The sequence below is a fragment of the Mercenaria mercenaria genome, chromosome 3 (assembly GCF_021730395.1).
Source record: "Mercenaria mercenaria strain notata chromosome 3, MADL_Memer_1, whole genome shotgun sequence".
Lineage (NCBI taxonomy): Eukaryota > Metazoa > Mollusca > Bivalvia > Venerida > Veneridae > Mercenaria > Mercenaria mercenaria.
The window spans coordinates 58,313,226-58,327,211 of NC_069363.1; the positions used below are offsets into that span (position 1 = coordinate 58,313,226).

Sequence of the window (13,986 nt, forward strand, 5' to 3'; positions counted from 1 at the left end):
ACAGTCCCATGATTTCCTTCACAAGACCAGGTCTTTAAGGTATGATTGCAATGTTTCTAATTAAGTATCATTATAATGAATTATCTCTGCCTTTTTGTTTGCAGCTTTGATATTATCGTCTGGTGTGTCATAATAAATTGCTTGAGCCATTTATACAAAACGGCAAAGGATTTTAGCGGTAGAAATAACAGATCTGCCTCTTTTTTAGGGTTGTAATTTCATAAAAAAAATAACACATATCTTACAGCTGTAAGGAAGAAATTCAGTAGTTACAATGTGTAGTAATTGTGTTGATTGCCAATTCAGTAGAATAATGACTTAATCCATCGACTCTTTAGCCAGATCCATTAACGTAGCCCATAATTCCCAATATTTCTTTCTGTGAATTTTCGAGGTCATGAGTTAAGCCATGATTTTCAATATGTTTTGAGAGTTTTATTATATTAATCGTTGATTTTTTTCAAGCGGTTTATGATGAAAAAAAATACTGTTTAATATATATGTAATAATATGTCAAAATAAGACACAAGATGCTGCTTAAGGTTTCTGTAATTCCCGAAAGTATAAGCTACTTAAGAACAGCGTAAAACACACCAGTTATTGTAATGATTTTATTTTATTTTATTTTAAAGTTTAAATGTTTGAAAATTGAAGGGTTTGAATATTGAATGAGCGTATGAGCCTTTCAGCATACTTAAATAGAATCGTCACTTAACCAAACACTTATCGGTTATTAGATATGCACGAGTTTTGCGCGACGACTTCAGGAACTACTGCAACATTGTATCAGGAGAAAAGTATAATATCCATTCTGTCCTATTCAGAGGATCAAACAGATATGTCAGGAAATTGTGCGAGTCTGAATTCTCTTTATCATTTTCTTATGACGTTACTATCTGATGTTGCGCATGCCGAGTATCAGCGCCGCTAATCTCTCTACAAGATCCTTCTGCAATAGAAGCGCAAAAAACTGTGTCAACAGAAAATCAAGTATATTAAATTGAGACAAATACAGAACCGTATCTGAGAGTTGATTTATCATTTAATTATAAACCATTATTATTCCAACTGTAGACGATCAATCTAAGGAAGAGAACATACTGACATTTAAACAAATTGCTTTCCTCCAGCATATATATCTTACAGAACTTTTAGTTATTGCTCTGTTCACAAAACCAGATATCAATCTGATACTTCTGTTTCCCAGTTCTTTTCAATACGGCTCACTTTATAGGGTGTTGATAGATTTCAGTTATGTTATATAGAATAGAAGGCTAACAAAAGACCAAGACTTTTTGTTGCTTATTGTAGGCCTTTTATTGCCTATTGTATACAGTCGTTTGCAAATCGTAAATCAAATTTTTACGACAGTATGCACGTTTACTCACCATTTCAATATTTCATATGAGACATATGTTTCGCCTTCGTGATACTATACTAACTTCTTGTATTAGATACAAAAGAGCAAAGATATAGCTTGTACCAAAATTTAAATTTGGTATTATTTTAGGTATCTGATAAATGATACGGACACATACAGTCGTCACTGAGTAAGCCCTTATTTTCACCAATTCCCCTTTTGCAAGTTTAGGAGAATTATCCTTTTTAACTTAGGGATGACAGATTGATAATGGTAGCCCCGCTATTAACAAGGGATACATTTAGACAGCTGTCATTTGTCTTCATGTTTGAACAGAAACTTCATAGAGAAGGGGCACAGTGCGTCACTATATCACAATCAAATGTCAGGAATTACAGCCGTGGCGATAAGGAGCCAGCCGTCACTAAGTTAATTACGTAATACCAAGTGACGATTAATATTCAAAATAATATGGTTAAGAAAGTAGCTTTTACAGAATCAGACTAATTTTGATACCACCGGTACATTAATGAATATATGAAAACCATAGTCGCAGTTTGCTCTAAAAGTACCAGTATATATTTGTATATTAATAACAGTTGATTTTCTCATTCTTTCCAGCGTCCGAAAATACAGTAATATACAATTATTTATTTGTTATTCTTTCTGTTACTCCTCTAATCAAGGATTTTGGGTAAATATCGTGTTATTAAAGCTCAGTACATAGATCTCTGTCGAGATAACAACATTTACATCTAATTTTTGGCCATAATTAACGAGTTTTTGGACGATTAGATGCTTCTGATTGGCTTTGATTTTGATGTATAGGCTGTTTTTTATCCAGATTTTTTTTTCCTCTCTCGCAAAACTTTAATAATGAGTTTTCTACTGAACTGTTGAATAGATTCTATAAAATCTTGAAACGCATATAAAAATAATAATTGAGCCGCGCCATGAGAAAACCAATATAGTGGCTTTGCGACCAGCATGGATCCAGACCAGCCTGCGCTTCAGGGTCCATACAGTTCGCTTTCAAAGACTATTGCAATTAGAGAAACTGTTAGCGAACAGCATGGATCCTGACCAGACTGCGCGTTGGTCGCAAAGCCACTATGTTGGTTTTCTCATGGCGCGGCTCATATTACAATTTCCCCTAAAACGGATAAATTTCATTACAGTTATTTATAACGAGACAATATTACGGCCGACCTTGGTGGACGCTTGAAACCTTGCATGGTGACCTTCATTTTGAATGGACATTTTTAGAGAAGAGGGAGGACATTAATTTGACATAAACACCATAATGTACACATTTGTGAAGCAGTTGACAAGCATGCAATTGGAAAATGACTGAGACTGTAGAGTTAACTAAATTAGTTTCGCTGCCCGTGAATGAATTGTGGTTATAAATATAGCCCATCGAAATAAACTGTTAGTTTATAGACGGTGTTCAAAACAAAACAGCTTTGAATTGTAATAATCATAGAAAATATTTGCTTAGCAACATTAATTTATATGTACGAGTAAATCTGCAATTCTGGGAAATCACTGGGACATGATAATTCAAGAGATTTATGATAGAGACGGGAAAACGAGTTTGTTTCATTAAAATGTAATCAATAATAATGGTTGTAATGGACTAAAGTAAACTAAAGGCCCGAGACTTATAGGTGTAGTGTATTTTGATTTGGCAAAGAATAAATCCTCTAAAACACCGTATTAAGGACAATACAGGTGGCTGCTGGCAATCCTTATGGGCGTGTTCACCTTGAAAGCCAGTAGATTTTTTACAGAAAACTACGAGGACGTTGCAATTTTATATGTATATCCGTAAATGCATAATGATAAAATGGCATAAAATCAACGAACGCTCAACACAAGGCCATCTGCTTTTTATTCAATACACAAGATAATCATTTTTGAATTCCTTACCCCCGGTGTATTTTGCCCACGGGAGAAAAATATGGACATATTTCATAATGAAAGGAGATAGCATCACTCAGTGTTTCATCAAATAGAAGTGTTGAGTTTTTCAAAGACTAATTGATTAACACCAGGTCCTCCTCCCCTTCATTGTTTATTCCACAGATGGAATAATTTCTCTGTAGCGACCTCATTTGGGATTTGTATCAAAACACAACTTTGTTGCTAATGCAGAATGTTTAATCAGATAGAAAACTACTGCAATTATTCTAGAAAAGGTTGGCATTTCAAAAAAACTAATTTTGAGATAAACATCTGGCTTACCGTGTCATGTTTTTGTTTTGTTATTGTTTCAATCTGTTCGTTGAAAAGGATTATGTAAATGTTGTCAGTAAAACTTTGCACAATTTCTGTATATACAAACATGGTCCAAAAACGAAACTAAAAGTGATGGATATAAAACAAAGGCGGAGGAGAAAACTGTCGCTGGTCATTGTCTTTAGTCCAGTCGACATGGGAGGATTTGTCTTGCCTGCGAATAACAAAAGCTCCCGATAACGAACCGGGAGAGGTGCCAGAGAAAGCCGTGAGACTTTGGTTGTGCGTCGCTATCACATATTAGTGCGGTCATTAAATTTTAGACGAACATGTCTATTTTGTTCGCCAGATGGTCATGGTTTTACTGAAATACAATTATCTCTCAAATCAATCGTAACATTTTTTCTGATACATGGATCAAAGCTTAACTACACAAAATAAAGGGGACTTTTCTGTTTTTTTATATGATATACTGTTGTTTGTATGAGAAAGCACTTAGTGAGGTATTAAATATATGTTTAACAAAAAACTAATTATTGCTTGTATGTGCAAAGAGAAGATATCATTTTTCCCGTCGGGATTTGAGGAGTTGCATCATTAATGTACGCTTGAATTACAGACGACCACACATTGCCAACTTTGTTCTCCCAGGGGCATATTTAGGAAACACAACAATCTAAGTCGAGAAGTATTTGATATGAGCCGCGCCATGAGAAAACCAACATAGTGGCTTTGCGACCAGCATGGATCCAGACCAGCCTGCGCATCCGCGCAGTCTGGTCAGGATCCATGCTGTTCGCTTTTAAAGCCTATTGAAATTGGAGAAACTGTTAGCGAACAGCATGGATCCATGCTGGTCGCAAAGCCACTATGTTGGTTTTCTCATGGCACGGCTCATATTATTATTCATTTTCTGTTTCAGGGGATGTTAGAGACCTTATGCACAACTGCCTTGACGGTCTGTTCGGTTACCAGTGCAAGTATAGATGTCGCTGTATGAAAGATGAACCCTGCGACAAGGTCACCGGCACATGCTACAATGGATGTGCTAAAGGATACTGGGGACCAGGGTGTCAACTGAGTGAGTCAATCATATTTTTCTAATTCGTTGACTAAAGCTCTCTTTTGTCTGGCATTTTCGATTTTACCGGTTGTTCTTGCCTACCTAGCGGGGAAAGTATACATTTATCCGAGCACGTGCCGGGGATAGATATTCCTGTCTTTCCCTAGATAGAAAACCTTGTCAAAAATAGCGTGCATTAAGGTGACGTCACATAGTACTGGTACCATTGTGACGTTATAAACTTTATAAAACCCAAACCTGTTTGTCTCCATGATCTATTTTGAACATGATAGGCAAGAAAAATGATCTAACATGTCTGCTGGTGTAAGACAGCTGTTTTCTCTACCCTTCGGGACAGCATGGATAAAAAACCTCGCTATCGCTCGGTTTTCCATTCCACACTGTCCCTCGGGTAGTGAAAACCCCGTCTTACACAGGCAGGCATGTACGATCCTTATATTCTGTCACTTAGACATGCTTCATTATAGTTATACATGTAAATTTTTGATGCGACGTATGATACAAATCCACCAAATCAAAAAAGAAATAACTTTATATTAAGTGAAAGTACATTTTCTAGTTTATGCAACATTATGCTTATAAGTGATAAACATAAAACAGTAGAGATGCATGTTGAAAACTATGAGGTTCGGATCAAAGACCTTGTGAAACTATTTCTCACGTCTGTTGTACATGAAGGAGACTAAAAAATTCAAGTAAATTTAAGGCTATAAAGATTTCAATTCGTGACTCAAAATAGTGAACGACTCATTTATATTACTATCACATTAACACCTCTATTGGATGTCTGATCATCACAAACTATTTCACTGCATTTAGATAACTGTTCTTGTATTGTCACGATTTCAGATTTATTTTACTTTAACCAAGCGCAACGAACCGCTGCAATTTACTTTTTCAGCCAACAATTGTTTCTACAATGGAAAAGCTCGCCAGTACCAGGGGCGTGTATCGGTGACGTCAAGTTTATTTATCTGCCAAAGATGGGGTTCTCAGTCTCCGCACCGGCATTCATACAATGCGAATGACTTCCCCGACGGCCGTATCCCCGATAATTTCTGCCGGACAACAAAGGACTCATCAAGACCTTGGTGCTACACAACTGACAAACGCCGGAGATGGGAACACTGTAATGTAAACAATTGCAGTAAGTATTCACAGTGGACGACGGAAGATAGAAGAGAAGAAAGAACAGCTGCTTGGCTTTATAAAAATTCTAGGCAGTGGTGTAAGATTGTTTCCCTTGCCCAGGTCAATGACAATTCAGGTTACTCGTATATTCGAAGAAAGTCAAAATTTAGTCATTGCACGTAAATGGTGTTATTTTGATAACAGGTACTCGTATTAACTGAAATAGTCTAACAACAATAACTTCGTCACTCATTGGTCCACTTAATTATACCCTCTTTAACAGGCCTTCTAACGTTATTTAAACCCGTTTTCCTTAGGTACACCCTCATAAAGGCAACAGTGCAACCTTATCGTAACTGACAGGCATATCTGCTGTTGAAATGTCCGAACGACCCAGATACATACAAGCATTTCTCACTAGACTTACATGCTTCTAAAGATATACGTACCCGATTGGATTGACCTGTAGCTTATTTTGTAGAAATAATTGTTGTTTATTTGGCTTTGTCAATCATTAGCCCTCCTGTTTGGTATCATCAATCATTTTATCGTCTGCTTCATATCTTCGATAATTCGTTGTTCTACCTATAATTTGTGAGTTATTTGTAAACGCCCATATCAGATCTTATCCAGAATGCTAGCAAGACTCAATGGATGATTTTCCATTTTACACATTTATCTTTTGTATAGCTAAATAAAAGAGTAACATCATTGGGAAAAATGTTTTTCATTTGATTAGATGATTAAAAAGGAACTTATACTAGAAAGAAATGAACATATAAAACAAATTTTCATTGAACTATATTTTAACAACTGAAAATGTTAATGAATGTTAACGAAGTCAGTATAAAAAACGTAAAGACTATTTAAAAGATGCAAGCGAATGTTAAATAAGTAAAGTCTCAGTCACACTACACCGTATAGCGTTAACGGACGACTAACGTATAACAAAATTTCAATCCGTTCGTGTCCGTTCGCATGCGTTTCTTTTCCGTTTCTCGTGCGGCGCCTGCGCTCCTTGTCTGGTAACGTTCGTTTCATCCGGTGGAAGGTTTTAAGCATGTTCAATATTTAGAACGTACACCACCGGACAAAGTTGTCCGTTAGATGTACGGTAGCAATGCGCTGATATGCGTTTTGTTCGTTACTCGTGCGTTCCATATTCTGTACTTGTACGGTTCGCGCCCGTTCTTGTCCGGTTGACCTGATTCACGGCCGGACTACTACCGGACATGCAACGGATGTAACGTATATTCAACGGACGATAACTGATAAGAACGTTTTGTCAGTTTCTCATGCGTTGCGCTTACGTTTTACGCGGTACAAACCCGTTACTAGTACGGTGATATCCGTTAATTGAACGTTGTTCGTCCTGTATATGTGCGTTAATCTTACGGTCATTGTGCGTTTTATGAGCCCCATACACCGATCGCGAGAGCGCCGAGCAGCAGCGGGGGATACCTTTCGCCACCGGATAATTTTCTGCGTTCTGTAAGTTTTGCGTCCGTTAACGCTTTACGGTGTAGTGTGACTGACACATAAGAAATAATAAATGTACAGCCCACAGCGAAGTCGAATTGAATAATATTTAATGGCGTATTATATAAATCGCCGGTCCATAGTTTGTGTTATTTACCAGTCTATAATTCGACACTAAATTTTGCTGGGCTAAAATCAAAACTTCAAGAACAAGATTATGAAAATTTATTTTTGATGTCATATTGAATAACTTGTCGGTCAATAGTCAAAACTATTTGCCATCGGACCTCGGGCAAAAGTTCTGAGTCTTGACCGGCAGGCTATTCAATAGGTGTTTAGCATTGGAGTTAAACCTATCATGACTCCATTAGAATAACGGAGTCACCACCTTTCCAATACAGTCTACAACAAAATACAAATACATATTTATACTTAAACAGATTGTCCAATTGGCCGTTTTGGTCACAACTGTGACAAAGAGTGCCACTGTGCTGAGAGTGGAGAGGCCTGCGACAGCATAATGGGAATCTGCAAGTCGCAGTGTGCACTGGGTTGGACCGGTTTTGATTGCCAAACACGTAAGTCAAAGTATCAAAAAGTCTTAATTCTTCTTAAAATATGTTTGATAGTTACAATTCAGCTCGTATACACGTATTATTGCGTATTCATGTTGCAGCATGATAGGAAACTATGCGTAGATCCCATTTTACTTTTTTGTAGATGTGATTCTGTGATCAATCTCGTAAAACAGGTGAAATGCAATAAGTAAAGAAATGCTATATATTGGCAACGTTCATGAGTGCCTAGACCGAGAGTTAAGTTTTCACACGTTTCATTGTGTTTTGGTAACGATTGAAAAAAAACTTAGATTTTCACAGAAACCTTACTTTTGAATAGTTTTCCGTGATTTTTGTTTTATTTCAATACTTTTTTTAATGAAAACATCCTGGATTATCCGAAATTGATCCGTTTTTTCGGTTAAATAATGTAATGAACGGCATTCGACTTATAAATTGTTACAAGAAGTCATGGAGGCTTGCTTATCGTATTTGGACATGTCAGTAAGAACTAATCAAGCTGTTACCATCGAATATTTACTGATTACAGCTGAGAGATGTCCCAGTAACAGCTATGGATGGGAGTGTTCCGAGAAGTGTTACTGTACCAACCCTGATCATTGTGACAGGTTTACTGGTCCAACCCCACAGTGTAAATGTCAAAGAGGGTTCTTTAACGACCCTTTCTGTGAGCCAGGTACATCTTTCAGTTTACGCTATGCGATTTGTAGGTCCGTTTCAAAAGTCTATTACATTGATAATTTTCTCATGTATGCTCGCACTTAATGGTGGGCACTGTATTTTTAGATTAATGGCATGTTTGTTTAAAAGACTCAGAGATTTACAGAGATTCCTGTTCTTATTAAAATGATTTGGCATAGTTGAAAGCCGGTATCTCGAACTCCAAGGGATCGAGCGTTTTAATTCGAGATAACCGAAATTCGAAGTAGAATGATGTTTTGCCCACGTGTTTCCGGGACGGGACTTGAAAATGTCTTCGAGATAGCCGGAAGTTTGAAATAAGCGAGTTCAGGATATCGAGTTTCAACTGTATGTCGTACCATATTTAATTTACCTAAGTCAATTACGGAGAAGTTTTGCAATCGACCTGCTATGATACATTATTGATTGCGACTCTTGTATAATTTCTACATGGAAGGTCCCATGTGGACGAATGGACGAGAATGTTAGCGATTTCATATTTCTTGGTAATGCATTGCGGCTGTCAATTTTTTATAACTGATGTGTAAGTTCAACATAATTCAATTTATTTTCGTTGCAGATGTTGTGTCACCGTTATATGATAATGATTGATAGTGTGCATAATTATAATCTCGAATCTCTTTTTACAGTTACCCCTCCGAGGATTATTCGCTTTGGAAACGAGCGTGTGAATCAAGGACAAGCGTCTGTGTTTAACTGTACCGTGGCGGCATTTCCTACCCCAAGAGATAACGAAATCAAACTTCTTGCACCAAGAGGAAAGCACGTGACACTTATACAGTCACTCGTGCTAGATGGTTACTTGTATACGAGATCGAGTCTCTTTCAGGTAATTAACAAAGCATCTATTAATGGAGCAGGTCAAAGCTGAGGCATTTCACTTTCGGATTTGGTTCTTTCAGTGGAGACATAGGTAAAAGTGATGTCTTTCAAAGCCGTATGTATTAATCTTTAACTCTTACCATGCTGGGCACGGTTGATTCTGCCTTTGCTACCAGTATAGTTCATGATCAGCCTGCAGTCTGATCAAGATCTGCACTGTTCGCCATTTAATTTGGTATCTTTTTGATAAACACCCCTTTCAACAGTTAATGGTACTTTCCAAACTGAAAAATGGACAAGGTCATTATAGAAATTTAGCAGGGTAATGGTTAAAAAATGCACTTGCTGTTGGATTTTAGAAGCAACCTTCACTGTAGTTTCTATTTATGGCGGGACTACATTGCGATGTATGTCTCTGGCGGTATTTGCTGTGCTCCGTCCTACCCTAACCTTTGCATTTCTATAAGTTATAACCAGAACCCTATATAATATATCCTGAGTGTCTTGTAACCTGAAACATCCGTGTTTTAAACAAGCCTGTGGCTATCAATAATATCAGAAATCAAGCATGTCTGACACTTTTGTTAAACAAAATGTTCTTTTGATGCCACGAAGTAAACTTTAAGTGCTGCATGCATGTTCTTTGTCGTGAAGCTAAAATGCATATTTATGTCATCCTCAGATTGTTTCCGCCAATGCATTCAGACTGAGTTGTGAAATTCAAATTTCTCTTGACGCTATTGCCTCTATTTATCAATTAATGAATGATTGAGCATTTTCCTTTTTATTTAGTCGTATGACACGACTTGCTTTACATAAATCACATCAATAAAAATGCAAATTCTGTGATACCTTCAGGTGAGCATGGTGAACGTGGATGAGAAGTATAGCTGCGTGGTCAGAGCTGTTGCAGGAAATACATCCATTACCAGAGAAGCTGATGTGTTTAGTAAGTCTTTTATATAGAGAGATGGTACCTAAAGATATAATAATCTGATGTCACTTTCTGCTGGAGTACTGCAACTTTAAAATGATAGCTTTCATAACGTTAATCTGAAAAAAGATGGAAGTTAAGGCAGTGAAAGATAACTCTTCTAGGAATTTTTACCTATCTGAACAAAGTATTTACCCGAAAAAGTTTCCATAACACAGTCTGCTTCAACGGTTTCAGTTTTTAGTTATCGTTCAGTTTGCCACTGATTTGTTGATGTAGTTGTTGAAAGCGTAGTATTCTTTTAGTCGGTTTAGAGCAGGTAAAGTATTCACATGGTTAGTGAGCGGCTTCCCTGTCACAAACACTGGTCACAAGTTCAAGTTATTCAGAGTATTATTTTCTCACTTAAACCTTTTTTTTTCAGTCCGTCCAATGTTGATAAATCCACCAAATATTATAAGGGAGCATGTAACTGGAACACAGATTCCACTAGAGTGGCCTCCCTGGAGTAGATCACGTGGTGATACAGGAGATCCGCCTATTATGTGGTACAGTGTATGGTTACGAACGCTAGGAGAATCTTCATTTAGGTAAGGGACTTACGCAGGGAACCAGATAGCCTGGGAATCCAGTTTGACAATTTCTAACTTTTTTTTCTACCTGCAAATTGATAATATCAGAAACTCGATGAATGCCAATTAACACTAATTAGCGCAAATTAAGTGATATCTTTAATGCATAAATATTAGGTATGATTTCTTCTGACAAAGCACACATATTATCAACGGCTTCCCAGGCTAGGAACCAGAGTAAACTGTTACAAAACAGTTTTTTAAATCAAGTAATGAAACTAAATTTGTCAGTCGAGAGTAAAATCTACATTACAACAAATTAATTTTATCAGTGCTATCCAATAACATTTTAAAAACTTTCATGATATATTGATGATTTACGAACAGCAGTTTTATGAAATGAGTTAAGTATACCTTCATTGTATATTGTACATAGGTTACTAAATCTATGGTGAAATGATATTTGTGAATCCTTAAGGATTCAGTAATCTGGCTGTAATTCCGCAGCATGATATTCACGAAGAAATTCATTCAAAATATATTTGTTTTCCCAGGATGCTCAGCGTAGTCCCGGAAGTGAAATGTTACGAACGTTCTTACTGTAACTACACTGTAACGGACCTTATACCCTATACAAATTATGTGATCTACATATCTGTACGGAGACAAGGAGATTCCATGGATGGACCTGCGGGACCTATGGTGCATGTGAAAACTAAGTGTGCAGGTAGGGAAACAGAAACTAGGTTTCACTTTAAAAAAAGCTCTGTGTCAGTTTGTTCGGTTCATGTTTCCCTTTTCCTTTTACATGCCTATTATGTAGTAAAATAAAAACTGTCGAACGTAGAAAAACTGTACCTAATGCAATTACTGTTGGCTCCAAAGAAATCAAGCCACTCAATCTTTACTGGAAAAGCATAGTTTTTGTTTGCTTAAAAACGAAATTTGCTGTTACCTTTTTACAGTATTTAAATAATACGTGTACCATACGGATAATAAAATGACTCATCCTTGATTTTTTGCTGTTTCAGAACCGACAGAGAGCGCACTGATCACGGCAATTAATGGAGAATACCAAGTCAACAATACCTATCCCAAAACGAAGCTGAGCGTACACTGGGAGGTAATGTTTCTGAACATAATTTTTTATTTCTCTGTTAAACCCTAAAGTGACTCATCCGGTGTGTTTTCAGTCACATGACACCATTTAAATACAATTTCACAAGAAACATTGAATCATGTACAATATATTCCTATAATCTTTCAATAAAACGTAGACGTTCGAGAATTCGGCAGTGCTTGAAAACTGCGAAAGAAAATTTTTCAGCATAGTAAATGTCCAGTTTTATGTCAGACTCTATAGTAGATAACTATTGTAACAAAACTTTGATGAATACATCCTCTGTTATTGATAATAAGAATATTTTTCTAGGATGCCCCGAAGGAAACATGGAGTTGTGACAGCATTAGAAAGTACCAGATTTTAGTCTCGAAAGGCAAACCGGATGTTATGGTAACACACGTGGCAGGGAGGTCTTACAAACAGTTTCAGATTTCAGAGTTAGAACCATCAACGAAATACTGTATCTCTATACGATATGAGAATAATCAAGGGTTTTATAGTCCAACTTCTGCCGAGAAATGTATCGTTTCACCGTCTACAGGTAACCTAAATATAGATACTCTTCTGCGTGACAATTATTTTAATTGGAATGCTTATTTTTTTACTATTAATGTAAAGCATTGTCTCTTATCATACGATACAACCAGAATTTTGGTGGTTTGCATAATAATTAATAAAATTTATATCTCTATAATCATATGTCAGCCTAATTCTTATCATTCGCAAAAGATAACGTCATTAATTAAGGGTGTTGCTTACAACGTTAAAAGATTTTTCCCAATCGTGACGGAGACAGACACATTCAAATCTATTGTATATTTGGTCTGTTTACAGTCCTTGCTGCACCAAAGAACTTACAGCTTCGCAGACGAACAAGTACTTCATTGACCATTTCATGGGAACGCCCATTAAATGCACGTGGAAACATGACGTCATATACAATAATATACTGGAAAGGATTCGTACGGGAGCTATCCACAAAGAAGGGTGTAGAATATCAGTCTGGGGAACGTGAAGTAGAATATACATTGACGGGCCTCGATCCAGTCACGAGTTATAATATTCAGGTAAACCTATTTCGAAATCGAGTTAAAAATTCGTAATAGATCTAGTCTGACAAGAAAGTGTATAAAACAGACGTAAAACACAAAGCAGACATAACTTCATACAAAAAAAGTCAGTGCACTTGGTTCATTTAAATTGAAATGAAATAATATGTACAAAAAAAACATAATTGCAGAGAGTGGGAAATGTAACGATAAGAGTATACTACCGCGCACGAGAGAGTAGCAGCCAAATGTTAGTGCATTTTACATTTCCATTCAAAATGATAAAACGATGCTTTGATCCATCAGAAGCAAAAAATGGTGAATTGTTTCAAATGATCTGATGCTATTGGCAGTTATAATCACACTGGCCATAGCTTTATCAGATCAAGTGGTTCCAACGTTGTTTGAATGGTGAATTTTACGCCGATCAGATGGAGAAATATGGCCGATACTACAAATTTCCGGTATTGTAAGTATGATTTAAAGGAATTTCTACCCATTAAATAACGAATCAAATGAAAACGATGGATGCACCTGGAGCGCAAATGTGTCTATGTTTTAGCACATGTGTCCATTTAGCTGAGATTTGTGCCGCTTATTCAAACACTTCTGTACAGTCCAGCGGGGGAAGGAGATTTTTGACAGTTTTTGACAATATCACCTCAAATATAGTGTTTATTGGCAGCAAGTAACTGTTTAAGCCCTTTTTATGTAAAGGGCTACCTCCTAAAACAAAGCGTGTGTATTTTCAAGAATTATTCAGAGTTGTTTTTGAAAAATCGGCCGAAAACCTGATGCAACGCCGTTTCGAGTGGTTCGCTATGCAACGCAATCAAGTGGATACCGTTCTGTGTCTTACTTGCGAAGTATTATCCGTCTTAAAAAACAGTCATTAAAGGCTAACAATGAAT

General features: G+C 36.8%; 1 protein-coding gene across 2 annotated transcripts in view; it reads left to right on the forward strand.

The window, feature by feature from the left end:
- Window positions 1-13,986, forward strand: part of LOC123524645 (receptor-type tyrosine-protein phosphatase F-like) — a 123,887-nt gene that overhangs the window by 82,080 nt on the left and 27,821 nt on the right. For both annotated transcript variants that reach the window (XM_045302988.2, XM_045302989.2), the window contains exons 2-12: window positions 4,524-4,682; window positions 5,587-5,832; window positions 7,736-7,873; window positions 8,403-8,549; window positions 9,205-9,404; window positions 10,256-10,346; window positions 10,756-10,921; window positions 11,458-11,630; window positions 11,935-12,026; window positions 12,336-12,567; window positions 12,861-13,093. In XM_045302988.2, coding sequence (XP_045158923.2) covers window positions 4,524-4,682; window positions 5,587-5,832; window positions 7,736-7,873; window positions 8,403-8,549; window positions 9,205-9,404; window positions 10,256-10,346; window positions 10,756-10,921; window positions 11,458-11,630; window positions 11,935-12,026; window positions 12,336-12,567; window positions 12,861-13,093 — 1,877 coding nt within the window. The remainder of the gene's footprint in view (window positions 1-4,523; window positions 4,683-5,586; window positions 5,833-7,735; window positions 7,874-8,402; window positions 8,550-9,204; window positions 9,405-10,255; window positions 10,347-10,755; window positions 10,922-11,457; window positions 11,631-11,934; window positions 12,027-12,335; window positions 12,568-12,860; window positions 13,094-13,986) is intronic.